The following is a 16,228-nucleotide window of genomic DNA, read 5'->3' on the forward strand; positions in this document are numbered from 1 at the left end:
GTACCCGACTCTCTCGAGCCGAGGGTATTTTGGTTCAACGTACCAGCGCACCACGACAATCTCGGCTCGTCGCCTCGGTTGTGTGTCTAGCACTCACCCGAGGCATGAACCCAGCGTATGAACCAAGATGCTTCACTCGGTACGAGCCGAGGTACGTGCCGTGGTACGCGCTGGCGGTACAAACCGGTTTCAATACCACGGCGCGTACCACGGCTCGCTGGGTTCATGCCTCGAGTGAGTGCCAGACACACAACCGAGGCGACGAGCCGAGATTGTCGTGGTGCGCTGGTACGATGAACCAAAATACCAACACACAATGGGTTCAGACTCGTACCGAAGCTAGAAAACCAAACCCGCGGTGTGCGTTGGCACTGGCGCATGGGAAGCTTGGTGGTGAGTCACTCAAAACCTCTTTTACGCAAATGGACCGACGTTTTAATTCCCCATCCGATAGAAGGCGTGATCAGGCAAATCTCATCTAGAAAAATGCCACCGGGTCCGTCTGGGATTGAACCCAGGCCTCCTTACTGGGGTTTATAGGCTACCAAGCTAACCACTAAACCACCGGACCCGGCAGTTTTTTTTAGTATAAAGTTCTAAATTTGTCCCGCCCGTGTGGATCAATCGGACCGCGCACTGGACTCTCAATCCAGAGGTCGCCGGTTCGAATCCCGCGGCGGGCGCTCTAAAATTCTTTGTGTGAATATGGGTATTCGGCGCCGTCGCTCCGTGCCATACTTTCATACACTTAGGAGCCCAGGGCGGCGAAGTCCTTGTAGATAAAAGGAAGACACTAGTGGTTGGTACTAGCAATGGTGGCCGACAGCTATAATGTCAACTTCGTTTTTTTCTAAATTTTTCACAGCACACCGCTTTTCTAAGATGCTTAAACATTAATAAATGGAAATGTGGATTTCAAAAGACGCGATTTGCTTTTTAATTTGTTAAGTCAGAGTTTTTACTGATAAACACTATTTTTTTAAAATAAAATACCGTATTATATTGAAAATACTATTTTTTAATCAAATTGGAGTACAGGTATTAAACGTCGAAATATTTTGCATTGATTTTCAATAGATTTGATTTTAAAGTATTAAAATACAAAATTCTCACAAAATACCATATTTCTCTAATGACTTAAATTTGGTTAATTGTTGGATGAAATAAACTATGAAAGTTTACGATATTTAAAAATTGCAAATCAACATTTGAAATTCTGTTGCAATTTTAATTAAAACAATCACCCATGCGAATCGTGAAAATTTGTGTTGAAAATTAAATACGTTTTTTGTGAAAATTTAAAAGTTTGCGTTATTTTATAATACATATACAGTGGACTCTCTGGCTGTCGATCTTCTCGATATCAATATTGCTCCAGCTAACAATAAATTTTGCAGTCCCTTCAAATAGATTGCTTTGATTTTTCGTTCTATAATTTGATAACTCCCGCTTTCGACGGTCCCTTCAATATCGACAACGAGAGAGTCCACTGTAATATATTGCTTATTATGGCAATTTGAGTTCGATATCTTGTTTTAATTTGAGTTTTTTATGCTTAAAAGTAGAATTTGTTTGAATGATTTCCTTTTAATAAGTTATATTAAATGTGTTATAGTCGGTCAACGCTGAGAGACTTATCGTATTTCGATAACTTACGAAAACGACAACTTTGATGAAAATTTTGTTTAGTTTTCATAAATTCATCCAGGTCCATCTCTTTTAAAAAAAAAATCTCATAGAATCAGGAGGAAAAAAATATTATTGCTGAAAATTAAGGGTTTTTTCAAATACACTGTTTAACGTTCATATTTGTATTTTTAATCAAATAGGACACATTAAAACTTTCCGCAAATTTTAAATTTTGGGACCACAGATTGGAATTCTTTTCATAAAAACGAATTTCTCTTTAATTAAGAATAATTCTTTTGAAAAATCTAGATCCTGATTGTTTAATGAATCATTGCATCTTTTGTACCAAAAGAAACCTCAGTTGCATAAAAAAATCAAGCAAACGGGCCCGATCAGCAGTTTTAAGTTTAACTACTTTTCGCGCACCATTAACTTTAATCGTGCGTCGTCGTTGTAACCTGGAATGGTTTAATGGTGTCTCGTCGGCTAAATGCATTCGGCACTCTCTGTGCCCTGTGCGTTGTACTTTAGTGTGAGTGGGATATTCAATTAACGTTTTCCAGACTGACGCTTACGGGTCGTAATGTCTTATTTACGCGACACTAGATGACGACGGGTGACGCGGTGATGATTCAGGAGTTGACCTGCTGAGGAACAAAGAATTAAAATAAGGTGATCAAATGGAAACTAAGCTGATGAATCATCACTAATTTTACTCGCAATGAAAACAATTTAAGAATCAGCTTGCTTTACTAACTACAATTATAGTAATGAACATCTTAATGTTGAAGCTAAACGCTTAACGACTCAAAACTCACACGTCAATTCCCAAAAGAAAGCTTCACTGTCTACAAATTGAACAAATCTTCCGGAAATTTACACCTTCTAATAAAACCATTAGGCAAGCAATAAAGATAGCGAAGAGAAAAGGGGGATCATTAAAAAACGTCACGCTGACTATCGCGTTAAGCTCGGTTGTCAACTCAGTGAACTTCGGAGCGATTAAATGCATTCTCACCGAACTTTAAGGTCACACTGACGAACAACATATTTTGTTTTCAACCCATTCGTGTGAGTTGTAAAGTCGAAATTAGACCAATAAAACGTGCTCATCGGCATAAGTAGTGTAATAAAAATGTCAACAATTGGCCCTCATACCCTATAGAACCAAAAGCAGCAACAAAGTTGCATTTCACCTTCGTCGTCGTCGTTCATCATTTCACTCCACTTTCCAAACGGCGATATTTTTATATTATTTTTTTTTTTATTATGGTCGCGTTTCGCGGGGAGGATAATAAACCAACAATAAATATGTAGATATGTGTCCCCCCACGGAATTGTGGTCGCTGCCCTCCCTCCAGGCTATATTGAGGCACCCCCCACTGGGGCAGGAGAGGAGGTGGTCCTGCGGGAGAAAGAAAAGTAAAAAAACACCTACATGCGGAAGCGCGGTTGAGGTCTTTTCGTTGGCGCAGTAGTGGTCGCAACAACTTTTTAAAGTTGTTGTGGTTGCGAAAAGATGCTTGAAGGATTTTTGAGAAAATTTTGTCAAAACGTGTGTTGGTTCTTTATACAAAACTCTAGAACATCAACCAAACAAAAAGGTCCAACAAACCATATTTTTTAGCTTTTTGGGTGTTTTTGAATACCCCTGACACAAGGCGGCTTTTAAAACAAAAGCAAAAAAAATATGGTTTATTGGACATTTACAAACATTAATAAATCCAGAAATACGCCTAAGTAAGAAAGGTATAGTTTTTTGTACAGCCTAAAAAGACAAAAAATAAAAAAAAATCTGTGGAACTAGTTTATTTCGCGTTAAACTAATGGCTCGGTTTTTTTTAAATTTAGCAAATACACAAATAGATTAAATAGAATTGCGAATAGAGCTAAAGTAGCATGGAATTTATTTTGTATACAAAATAATGTCCTAGTAAATTAAATATTATCTTTTTTTACAATCATACAAAAACACATTTGAAAAATATTGTTTCTTATTGATTTACTTAAATATTTTGTGATTTCCAAGAAAGGTATGGCAAATTAAAGCTAACGAGAAATGCAACATGCAATATTTGTTATAAATGTAAAAATAACGCTTGGATTTTTTTGCATGTAGGCTAGCAATTTTTTTCGGCTTTGAGCAAGGTTGGTAAAAAAACAAAAAAAAGTATGTTATCTCGAATTTCAAAAAATGTAAAGAGACTAGACGTGCCCTAATTGAATGTTAAAAGTTAACAATCGATTTAAAAGAAATCATCAAAAATTAATATTTTAAGAAATGTATTTATTTGCTCCATTATTTTTTGTTAAAATTTGGAAAGGGGATAGGAGAGGTGGCGGTAAAAACAATAATTTAAAAATGCATTGGACTTATTAAATCGAAAAATATTTTGCAAACTTTTGGTACATTGGTTCCGATTTGGCTAAAAAATTTAATAGGGTGTCGTTGGTAAAGACAACTAGACATGTATTTTTTGTTAGCTTGTGGGTAAGAGGGGTCGTCTTAGCCAAGTTGGGGTGGCGCGAAAATTGTTAAGTAATTCAAGCTACAGTAGTATTTCTTTTACATGGATAGCAAAGATTTGTTTTATTTGCTGTGGAAATTTGAATTTAAAAACAACGCTTTAAGACATTTTCCGATAATCGTCATTTTTCAGGACAATTATATTTTGGTTAAGATTATCAAACCATAAAAAACCCCAAACTAAATTTGATCCCAATTGGAGTATTTTTAGTATGTTTGTTTAAATTTAATTAAAATTCCTCCTAGATCTAAGAAACAATAAACAATTCCACAGAAATGACATACGTTTACAGATTTGGGGCCATTCATAAACCACGTGGACACTTTAGGGGGGTATGGCGATACAAATTGTCCTGTTTGAAGTTTGCAAAATTGGTTAGATCATTGAAATTAAAAAAAAAACAAATTTATTTTGTTTAAATCAATATTTTTGATCTTATGATGTTATTTGTTCAAATTTTACTTGAATATTACAATGACGGCAACATTTCAAGAGGCATCATGTACATTTGCAATTCTGAAAGTTCTCTTAATATGATACATTTCCACTAGAAATGAACAAAAGTTACCTAAGTTAAGTTTGTTTAATATATGATTTTGAATAAATTGATAGAAACAAAATCTTCCTTTAAACAAAATGACTCAATTTATGTTTAACTGAATATGGATGATCAAATATCGATAAAAGCGACGTTTCTTTTATCGTTTGATATAATTATAAATTGATGCTTAACATTACAATGCGCTTTTTTTTCTCAAAACGCATGGTTTGTACTTGATGCTATTTGAAATGTTGACGTCGAATTACTTAATATTTAAAAATCAAAAGTTGAAGTTGTCCATCAATTTCAGGGAACATTGATCCTCTCTCTAAAATGCTCTGAATTTTATTTAATTTTGCGAATTTCTACTCCAAAATGAACCAGCATATCGTCGTTGTCGTACTATCTTGTCGGACGTGCATTTTGAGTTAAAAACGCCATTTTTTGCAGCTCTCAATCTCTTACCTTTTGACATTTTCAGATCCCCATAGAGCGTCCAATTTCCCGTCCCGGGAAAAAATTTCCCGGGAATTCCCGGGATTTCCCGGAAAAAAATATTTCCCGTTTCCCGGGAAATTTGTAAATTTCCCGGGAATTCCCGAAATTCAAGCGGAAGTATACATTTTCCTAACTTTTTGGCACCAATATTTTGAAAATATACAAGAAAAAATAATGAGAGAACCTTATTTGATTTTATTCATTTCAATCGACTGTTCATAATGAACTAATAAGCTTGTCTGTAAATTGCATATCAAGGTTTGATTCAGATATAATTTATTTTGGAGCATTCGCAACTAGGAATATTGTTTGCTTACATGTTGGACAACAAAACATACGATATTATGGAATGAATATTAACTATTTTATTTTTGACAACTCATTTTAACGATTTTCTTGTTAAATAATTTTAAAATAAGATAGTTACCTTTTCCGGCCAAGATTAAATTTGAGATTTGTTCAACAATTTTAATTACCTTGACCAAAATGGATCGAAATTGCATTGATATAATGAAACTTAAAAAAATTTAAAAGTACAGTTTGAAGTTATAGATTTATGAAGCACGTGAGCTACCAAGGGCGTAAGAGGGTTATATATGAAAAAAATATTGTTTATTTTCAACCACTTTTACACATTGAAAATATTTAATATACCTAAAATCATATCATAAATGAAACCATGAAAAATCGTTAGAAAACAACTTCGTATAATATGAAATTTACCCAAAGAATGCAACCATATTTCAAAAACTCGCTTCATATATTTTGAGTTGTGATTTCATTGAATAGTGTTTCAAGTAAAAAAGCGCTGCAAATTAGAGTTTTAAGGCAAATTTAATGATTTGCCATGATATTATTTCTGCAAGATTTTTTTTTTTCGTTTAACTTTATGGTCACTAAGACAAATTTAAAACACTTTTATGGTTGTGGAGCATAGATTTTCACTGTTCAGACACTTTGATTAAACAAATACTTCTCAACAAAAAATACTATTTTTTTTATTTACTACGATTTAAAGTCAGCATAATTTTTTTTATATTTTCTCAAAGTTGGATGTTTTTTTACAAGCATTCAAGCCATTAATTGATCCTCACACTTATGTTGACCATTAAGGTTGCTGTTCTATAAAATTGCGTTGCAAAATATTGATCAGGATCAGAATAATGTTGGTTAAATTTCAAATTTCCCGGGAATTCCCGGGATTTCCCGGGAAATTTGTTGAAAATTTCCCGTTTCCCGGGAATTTTGTAACCCCGGGAAATTGGACGCTCTAGATCCCCATAATTCGATTTCAGACGAGACGAGATTTGTCTGATCACGCCTTCCGTCGGACGGGAAGTAAATGTTGGCCCCGGACTAACCTAATAATGGTTAGGTCGTTAGCTCAGTCCAGGTGTAGGAGTCGTCTCCCTGGGTCCTGTCTCGGTGGAGTCGCTGGTAAGCAATTGGACTAACAATCCAAAGGTCGTCAGTTCGAATGCCGGGGTGGAAGGAAGCTAAGGTGTAAAAAGAGGTTTGCAATTGCCTTAACAATCAAGCCTTCGAACACCTAGTTTCGAGTAGGAATCTCGCAATCGAGAACGCCAAGACAATGCTGTAGAGCGAATAATTAGACTAGAAAATTCGATTTCAATCCTGAGATATTAAATAAAAACCGAAGCATTGTTGTCACCGTTTATATACAGAGGTTCAATTCATGCTATTTTATAAAAAACAAGCCTTACCCGACAAACTTCGTTCTGCATTTTTTTTCGTTTGTTGACGTTTTAAACTTTTTGGCTTATTCAGCCTCCTGTGACCAAATTTGATTTTACGTAACTTTTCCCATACAATGTGCAAATTTTCCGGAATCTGTTCCAGAGTGGCTAAAGTTGTCACTTTTTGGCGTAAGAACCATCCTTGGACTTATACGAACCCTACACAGCAAAAAATCCGATGGTAAAATCGCATGCAAAAGCATGCACATCACCTTCGTAAAAAAAGACACTTAATATTACACACTGCATGTAAAATTTTGTAAACACAAAAAAAAAGTTGCAACCGACGGGATTCAAACCAAGCACCAACAGTAAGGACTAGCGCCTTAGCCCACTCGGCCATCAGACCGATGAAAAATGGAAAGGATAAACGTATATATGAGCTTGACATTTCGGTCAAGTAGGTATCCCATACTGATGGGCTACATATTTCAGGGTGTAATATTACACAGAATTTCATAAAATAATGCAAAATTTATTTTACACCCAGGCCTTTTACACGCAGCTCGATTACTACTTTATTTGCTGTGTACGCAACAAAGAGCACCTCGATCCGACGTTCCGTGTTGAATTGATTCGCGTTCGAACAAAACCGTCGTAATTTTTATATATATAGATAATTTCTAAAAAAAATACTTTTCTTTATAAAAAAAAATATTAATAGTTTTTTTTAGGGGTCCTGTTTTTCAGTTCAAAGATCAGAAATCACTCCCTCATCACCGAAAGAATCTTTGCCGACTAGCGCGCAACCATTCGCGAGCGAACACGACGCATTGGCTGCCAGCTTCACTCAGCGAAACAAATACTTCGTGAATTTCTTTTCCTTCGTGAATTTCTTTGCCATCATTTAGAATTTGATTGTTAAATGTGTCTTTGGTGTTGTGTAAACAACAAAATTGCAAAATATTATTGACATCATTTTAATCATTTTAACCAATTCTGGAGCAACATTTGAAAAGGGCGCATAAGCATTTTGACAGCTAGAACTATTTTGCAAATTCCGAAACAACAGGTAACTATTTAACAAAACTCGCTACGTTAGATGGTAGCTGAAAAGGCCAGCTATTGTTTAACACATCGAGTTTTGTGAAAAAGTTACCTGTTGGCTCGGAATTTGCAAAATAGTTCTAGATGTCAAAATGCTTATGCGCCCTTTTCTCGTGTTGCTCCAGAATTTCTTAAATGATCAAAGCAAAGCCGATCGCAAACCATTTTCAGTCAGCTTTGAGCGACTTAACAATATTGGTCTCTCTGAACCAATCGCTGTACTACCCAATTGGAGTGAGAGGGAGAGCAAAGAGAGAGTTTTCAGTAGCGATTAGTGTGGAAGTGATAAACGGTAGGAATACATCAGAGCAGTTTTTTTTTAAAAGGTCCTATAAGCTATTGTCTTCCATATGTTTAAAGGACCTTATAAAAAAATTCTGGATTTGTGCTCGCGAGTGACTGATTCTTTTTGGAGCAATCAGGACCCTTGGTTTTTATTTAATCCAAAATCGTCAATGTGGACCACCCAAGCGTTCTCACCAAACCCTGCCTTGACGTCGCTCACATAAACCAATCAAAATCAAAGCAAAACTTCAACAGACTGTTTCCAGCCCGCAAAGAAACAACGACCCACGAGTGCCATGTGCGTGGGTTTGCACACTGCTGGCTGGTGCCCTGGCCAACTTCTTTTTAGATCTTTCAAACTTCAACTTGTGACCGAGTCAACACCCACAGCTTTGAAGAACATTTCCTTAGCGATCAGCATATGTATCACACAAACTCCACACTTTGTTGGCAGAGTTTTTCTGTAGTTTCTCATAACGATCGGATAATTACCTTGACTGATGACCGGCGCTGGCGGTAGCTCGTCGGTTTAACCGGTTCCACCGATGATGGCAGCAGCCCTGCCGTTCCGATCGCGGCCAATCCATGTTCGCGATCATCAATCAACAGCAACGCACCCACGCACGTGCCACAAATTTCTCTTTCTTCTTTCTTTTTTTGGTTGGGATTTTGGGTTGGTTTAGTCCCAACTAACTTCGAACTGCGATGTGCTTCTTCACCCGCGCGAATCGCTCACATGTTGTGCACGTTATCGTTGGCGCGCATTAATTAACTCCGGCCTTTAATAATTATAAGCGATGGAATTCCAACTTCACACCCCCACGCTCGTTGATTGCTTCTGGGTCACACACACTTAATTACAGCTCACTTTGTCACCCGACAACTCGAAACTCAGCTCTCCCTTTCTTCCTTGTGAAATTGTAGAATTAGCATATCAGCATCGATACAATCGCACTAAATCATTAAAATGACCCCGCGCAAATTCACCACATGTTGACAGGATTCGAAAGTTGTCCTCGAGGAATTCGCTGCAAATCTTCCGCCAATTATCTAAAAAGCCACTCAACACCTTTTGTATCAATCCCCCGTCACTCCAAACGTAACTGATAACGACAGCCTCCGTCCAAAAATTAACCCTTTAATCCCCGCGACAAATAACTACAATCCAACGGCGGAGGAGGACTGATCGCGACTCGGCGGCGGCGCACAGGCGACTGACGACGATCCCCCCACATGTGGCGCGTTGTGTCTCTGCTGGCTCTGACTCTGGGTTAAAGTTGTTTTGTTGATTTTGCCTTCTTTCTGGTCGTCGTCGTTGCGTTGCTGCTTGGGCGGACTGGTTGTTGAATCGGTCGTTGTTTGCTCAAAATGAGTCGTACTGGGGCGAGGGCGCGCGCGCGATCTGCAAAAGAGAAGGGACGTTTGGGAATTGGTGGACGGGGTTCTAATGTTGTTGAAGTTTTTTGTTGAAAATGTTGTAAATCTGAGCATAAAATAATGACCAAAACAATTGCAAGGTAATTACAATTAATGATATCTTTCAAGATTTGTTTTTGGGATGTGTAGTGTCCCTCGAATGGTCTAAAGTATTGCCAGCCTCGAGTCAGTAGGTAGTGGAATTGTAATTATTATGGCATCAGTCTAGCTGCATACAAATGTATAATTGTCGTTCCCTTTCGTCTTCCGATCGTCGTCCGGAACAGACGTCCTAAATCGATCTTCAATAAAGTAGTGTAACAAAGTCTAACGCGTGTTTCCCTAATCTCAAATCACAACACTTCAAGATGATTTCATATTAAAAATTCATTCCCCCGTAATAAGTAGAGGTCTCAAAAATCACGTAAATTGTAATATTTCAACATAAAAAAGGTTTTTCTCAACAGTTTGTATGGGAAATTAATGGTCTCATATGCAACAGCGACGAATTGCGCTAATTCTCCAAACATACTTTGAACATACTTTCAAAAAAAAAAAAAAAAAGAAATCAAATTCACGTGCCTTTGCCCAAAAAAAATTGTATCTTTTTGGGCACCTTAATGTTTCTTTATGAATTGAGAATGTGCAGCACTTTGACGTTCAAATACAGCTTCTAAAACAAGTTTTCATCAAATAATGAATAATAATAAATACCGACTTTCGGGGTGACATTGCATTGGAAGAAAAATTTCCACATTTTTGTATGACCCAATTTCACCCCTGATGACGGTAGCTTAATGGCAATGAGCAAGCAAGTTTTTCACAAACGTTTTGCTAAATTAAATGTTTGAAAAGCTCGTTGAAAAGTGAGAATCGATTAATTCAATGCAAGAAGGGACAAATCCTAAATCTGGCAAATTTTTTTGAATTTCCCCTATTTTTTTTAGAATTTGAATCTCCAATATTTGGTGCAGCTCGTCGATGAAAGAGTAATCGAAAAACCATCCATTGGGGATCTGACCACTATACCCAAAGTTTTGAGCAGTTAGTAAATTTTACAAAAGATTTATGTAAAGACTATATTAAATTTGCATAAAATTAGAAAATGTGAAGAAGTACCGAACCATCTCAAAGTGCCTTAATTTTCGTATTAAATCTTATGTTTGATCTACGCAGAATAAAATACTAAAATTTCCACATTGCAAATTAAGAAAATTTTAATATTTTCGTTTGTGAAAATTTTAGTAAGGCCGTTGCAATAATTTTTTTAAGTTTATGTTTTTCGAGGGAAGGCAAACAAATAAAAAAAAATATAAAAATTTAAATAACAAGGTTTTAACATTTGGATGACAAAAAGTGTTTTAAAATGCATTTTACACCTCCCCAGATGTTTTGCAATCTTTAGTTTTCAAAATATCAAAGTACAGCCGATTTTTTTTTTGCTGAAAAAAACTATTTGCAGTACTGTATAACGGAAATTCACAATAAAATAAAATATTGTTGATCGATCTCAAATATGCTCAATATAATTTTGAACTTAGAAAGTGCATTTCAAATTATTTTCAACACTTTCGGACTTTTGTTAAAATCGTTTTTTTTGCATAACTTTTGAAGTACTTAACTAAACCACATAATTTTTAATAGCAACTTATGGGACCCTAAGTCCGGGTCCGGTGGCGCAGTGGTTAGCGTGGTAGCCTCTAAACCCCAGTATGGCCTGGGTTCAATCCCAGACGGACCCGGTGGCATTTTTCGAGATGAGATTTGCCTGACCACGCCTTTTATCGGATGGGGAAGTAAAACGTCGGTCCATTAGCGTAAAAGAGGTTTTGAGTGACTCACCACACATAACCTTCGGACGCCTAGAAATGAGCAGAAACTTGCAACAGAGACCACAAAAGACCCGGGGGTCGTTAAAGTGGATTACTTTGCTTTTTTTTTGGGACCCTAAGACAGATCGAATGACGCCAAAACGGACAAAATCGGATCAGCCAATGCCAAGATAATCGAATGACAATTTTTTGATCAACATACCACCACACACACAGACATTTGCTCAGAATTTGATTCTGAGTCGATAGGTATTATACATGAAGGTGGGTCTAGGAGGTCTAAGGAGAAGTTCAGTTTTCGAGTGATTTTATAGCCTTTCCTCAGTAAGGTGAGGAAGGCAAAACTCCACTAAAATTGAAAAACCGTTCAAACATCATTCGTGTCCTATGTGCATTTGACATTTTAAATTTGTTTTTTAAAGTCGAAAAAAATCCAAGAAATTTCTGCTTTAGAAATTTATAAATCTGTTTATTTTTCACAGTATAACATTTTCAAAATATTTACAGATCTTCATATATTAACAGATGAAACTTGTTAAACAGGCCTTTTGTGCACGACAATGGAGAAAAAAACCTAAACATTTGAGGTGGATGTCCCTATTTTGGATCTACTATGAAAAGCTCCACCTTATTCTGAATTGTTCTCAAGAACAGTTAAACAAACACATGCTATTTGCGGATGATTTTCTAGCTTATTTCATGCACATGACTGTAGAAGACCCATTGTTCGTGTAACTCTTATCAGTTTGTTATCGCAGGTGAAAAATGACAAATAGTTTTTGGCTGTATTTTGGACCTAAACAGAAAAAGTTGGACCTATTGTGGGATAAAGATTTTCCTTAATTTGGACCCCCGCTATTTAACACCGTGTGCTTGAAAAAATTGACTCTATATTAATTTTAAAATAGTTATTTTGTTTATAGAATTTGTTTGACCTCTGTTTAAGTAAAAAAAAAGTAAATCTTTCCCTGTTCCTGAGGGGAACACCCGTGAAGTGTATCGGGGCGGCATTTACAAAGCGGATTCAGTGGCATTTTTTCTCAACTTAATGTTAACATGTAAGGTCGCCTCCCTAAGGTGTCGTGATAAGGTCCAGTTTGTGACGATACACTACCTTCCCTTTACTAAGCAATCGAAACCAGAAGAGAAACGATCACCAGTTGTGTTGGTCCGAGCCGGGATTTGGACCCCGATCTACCGCTTACTGGACGGAAGCGTTCCCACTAGGCTACGTGGCTCGGTCAAGACCTCTGTTTAGGCTGGTACAAATTATATTTAAAGTTTTTGCTCTGCCCGAAAAACAGGGAAACAAAATATTTTTACAACAATGTTCATATTTTCAATGGAAATTTAAGTGCAATCAACTGAAATCAATTTAAAATGCATTCCCCTGCGTTTAGAACCATTTACAAAAACGCAAAAGGTTTTTTTTCACATTTTTTCGGCATTTTTGAAAACTATCGATTGTAATGAGTTTTTCATTGAAATGTTGAAATTCGTGCTTGTAATTTCAATTATAATATTTTTTGAATTTTTTGTTGCCAAAGTACTAGAAGTTTTTAGAAGAGTTTTTTTATTATGAAACTTTTGTTAGTGAGAGGTAAGTTGGGGAAGCGTTCTGAGCTGTCGTAGGGTAATTTGGAGCCAATTCCGAAATGTGAAACGAAAAATGAAAACGCTTTTTGAATTTTGCTCAAAAAACTTATTAAATGTAACTATTTCATCTTGAATGGAGTGCTAAAAAGTTGATAGTGGTTCTAAGATTGTTCTTCAAGAGAACGATCACAAGAAAATGCCAAGAAATGGATGAAATCAGCTTAATTATGTCCCTTGGGTCCAAAATAGGTACTAAATCTGGATAGGTACCATGATTTTTGAGATTAAATTGATTTAATTACCGGCAAAAATTTAAATTTTAAGGCCACCCACTTGGTTTATTCATGATCCCTAACAAGATATGATTAAAAAAAATCTGAATTTTATACGAAAAAGATTTTTTTACTAATACTAATACTTTTACTAATGTACTGCAATAACTTGAATATTTAAGCGATGATATATACTTTTTTGGGTATGTACTAAAATTTTTGTAATTGCAAGACGAGTCTTTATGGATCAAAATAAGTATAGGTCATACTAGCCATACGTGCGACCAATAACAAATTACCCTTTATTTTCAACGCGCAGCGCAACTTCAGCGCAACTCCGGTGACGATTCTCTGGAGTTTTCTCTCTCTCTCTCTCTCGAAATGTTATTGTATTGAGCACGTACACATTTGTCTCGTGGCCCACCCACTCACACACATTCGCCCTCCCTGCCCCGCCACGCCACCTGAGCCACCGCGGTTCAGGTGTTTCAGCGAATAAAAGCTGCGCAGTGCGATTGTTGTGCAATCGAATGCATTTGTGTCCCATGTGCGATTGACATTTTAAATGAGTTTTTTTAAAGGTTGGACAAATGAAAAATAAAATTAAAATAATATTTAGAAACCCAAATGAAATTCAGCGAACCTTTTTTGTGTTCACTTAATTTTTTTTTTAAGCTGGTGAATCTTTCAGGGCTTAATTTATTTCGTTTCTACTCCAAAAGACGACACAGATTTCACATCAATACTATTTATTATTGAGAAGAAGTTACCATCAAAGTCAATTACATCCTAAATCAACCCCGCCACTCCGAGGTCCCCTCCATCCGCCATTCCCCCTGCGGGACCCCCCTGCAGCTCTTCCGTCGTCTGCGGAACCACCACCAACGCGGCCGGAATGTTGAGCGTCTTGCCCGGACAGAGCGCCTCGTACTGGTGCTTCAAGCTTTCGAGCTCAAAGTTGCACGTGGCCAGCGCGGTTCGCAACTCACACAGCAGTACCATGTCGGAGCGCAGTTCGTTGAAGGCGACGCAGATTTCCTCGATCGGGGGAGGATTCGGGTCGACCTTGAACTCTTGCAGCGCCTGCTCGAGGGCTTTCGCCTTCTTTTGGCCAACGTTGGCGGGGAGTTTCATCTTTTGCGAGCGCAGTGAAACGCCGGTTCCGCGCAGGTCGGTGAACTTGATGCCGGCCGATTCCACAGCGCTGACGACGGAGTCCACCTTGGAGGGACGCGGCTGTTGTTGGATCTTTTTCTTGAGCTTTTTGTCGGACTTTTTGTGCGATCCGGACTGCTGGTGCTGCTGCTGCTCGGCCTGTTGCTGGTCCGCTTGGGAGATCAGCTTCTGAAGGTCCTGCGTTTTGCGCTCGCGTTCCTTCTTGCGTGCCTCAATCTTCTTCAGCTCGTTCAACAGCATCTGCTCTTCCTCGATTTGTTTCGGAGTTCGATCAAACAATTTCTTCAACTGTTCCTTCCGGCGCCGTTCGTGCTCGCCGTCAAACGTGAAAATCTTCTTCTCCGGAGTTCCACGGACCTTGTTCAAAATTCCAATCACCTCGTAGTAACGCTCCTTCAAGTCCTCAACCGTTTTACTTCCGTAATTCGCCCTATCCCAGCGATCAGCCATAATGATAAATCTCACGTCGAACCGCTTCGCCAAGTCAAACAGATGATCCGTCTGCGGCTTCGTCCACTTGGTCAAGTTCGTCTTCAAGTGCGTGTTATAATCGGTCATCGTGTAACTCGGAATGTCCAGCTGCTTGTTGAACTTGGCAAACGGATACTCCTTCGGCTCGTCCGACGCACGCTTCCAGTGGTGGAAAACGGCCCCGTCCGTGCGGGCCGGATTCGTAAACGGTGCCCACTCCCATCGGCGCACCTTCTTCATCCCCAGCCGGGCCTTGTTCGACTTGTAGCCGGTTCCGGTGTCGGTCGGCAGCAGCGGCGGCGCGTCCTTGTTGTCATTGTACAGCAGGGCAAAAACCTCTCGGTGCATGCCCTCCGGGCGCTTCACGGCCAGTTTCCTGCAAAATAACCCATATTTTTACCAAAACTACAAATTTAATCAAATCAAACTCACTTTTCATAGATTTTCTTGTTGCGGGCGAGCAGCGATTCCTTGGTCAGCTCCGGCGTCGGAGGCCGCTCCAGATCGAGAATGTCCCGTACGTCGGCCATCGTGGAGCAGGTTGCTGTGGCCCGCGGAGACTTCCTTGTGGATTTTTCACGCAAATTCACTGAGTTTAGACTGAAAAACTACAAAAATGATGAACGTTAACAGCGAAAGTTCGCGGAAAGCATCAACAACATTAAATTTGTTTTGACAGCTCGAGTTTGGACTTGGGAAGGAACGGTGATGAAACGAAACAACTGGATGAAAACGGAATCGAAAGAGACACGGAAAATAATGATGAAGAATTTCAAGCCAAACAATGCAAATCTAGAGTTTTTTTTAAACATTTTTTATCAGTTTTTAAGTACTTTTATGCATCAATATCCCAATAAAATATGTTTTTGCAGCAATTCGTTATTTGTTCCATTCTTAAAATCCATGTGGTACACTTGCCCCACTTAAACAAGGTTTTTTGAAAAGCTTTCAATAAAAAGCAACGAAATGATAAAACATACTTTATAATAGGTGCAAATCATTGGTAGGGACAATACTGATCCAGGAAAAAATCTTGACTTTTTTTTGATAAGGTCCTATAAACAAATGTAAACATTGAGTGTATCCCTTTCACACCTTATGTCAAAGTCCATCGGAGTAAGCGGGATACACTCAATGTTTACATTTGTTTATAGGACCTTATCAAAAAAAAAGTCAAGAA

At 38.0% G+C, this 16,228-nt stretch overlaps 2 protein-coding genes across 3 annotated transcripts in view; both read right to left on the reverse strand.

Moving 5' to 3' along the window:
* The window catches only part of LOC120422627 (leucine-rich repeat-containing G-protein coupled receptor 4), a 55,302-nt gene extending 45,789 nt beyond the window's left edge, over nucleotides 1-9,513 (reverse strand). The window contains exon 1 of one of the 2 annotated variants that reach the window (XM_039586122.2): nucleotides 8,778-9,513. In XM_039586122.2, coding sequence (XP_039442056.1) covers nucleotides 8,778-8,884 — 107 coding nt within the window. In that variant the 5' untranslated portion in view covers nucleotides 8,885-9,513. The remainder of the gene's footprint in view (nucleotides 1-8,777) is intronic. The other variant, XM_039586123.2, reaches the window with a different exon arrangement.
* A 4,676-nt stretch (nucleotides 9,514-14,189) lies between these two features.
* On the reverse strand, nucleotides 14,190-15,721 carry LOC120422648 (DNA methyltransferase 1-associated protein 1). The gene is made up of 2 exons (XM_039586153.2): nucleotides 15,481-15,721; nucleotides 14,190-15,424 (listed from the first exon to the last, which is right to left on the reverse strand). The coding sequence occupies exons 1-2, from the start codon at nucleotides 15,576-15,578 to the stop codon at nucleotides 14,191-14,193; spliced, it is 1,332 nt and encodes a 443-aa protein (XP_039442087.1). The 5' UTR covers nucleotides 15,579-15,721; the 3' UTR covers nucleotide 14,190.
* Between the last annotated feature and the right edge of the window lie 507 nt (nucleotides 15,722-16,228).

This window comes from Culex pipiens, chromosome 3 (genome assembly GCF_016801865.2).
Source record: "Culex pipiens pallens isolate TS chromosome 3, TS_CPP_V2, whole genome shotgun sequence".
NCBI lineage: Eukaryota > Metazoa > Arthropoda > Insecta > Diptera > Culicidae > Culex > Culex pipiens.

Coding starts and splice junctions, on each gene's coding strand:
- LOC120422648 (XM_039586153.2), bottom strand. CDS start 15,578: ATGGCCGACGTACGGGACATTCTCGATCTGGAGCGGCCTCCGACGCCG. Junction 15,425..15,480: donor AACAAGAAAATCTATGAAAA/GTGAGTTTGATT, acceptor GTTATTTTGCAG/GAAACTGGCCGTGAAGCGCC.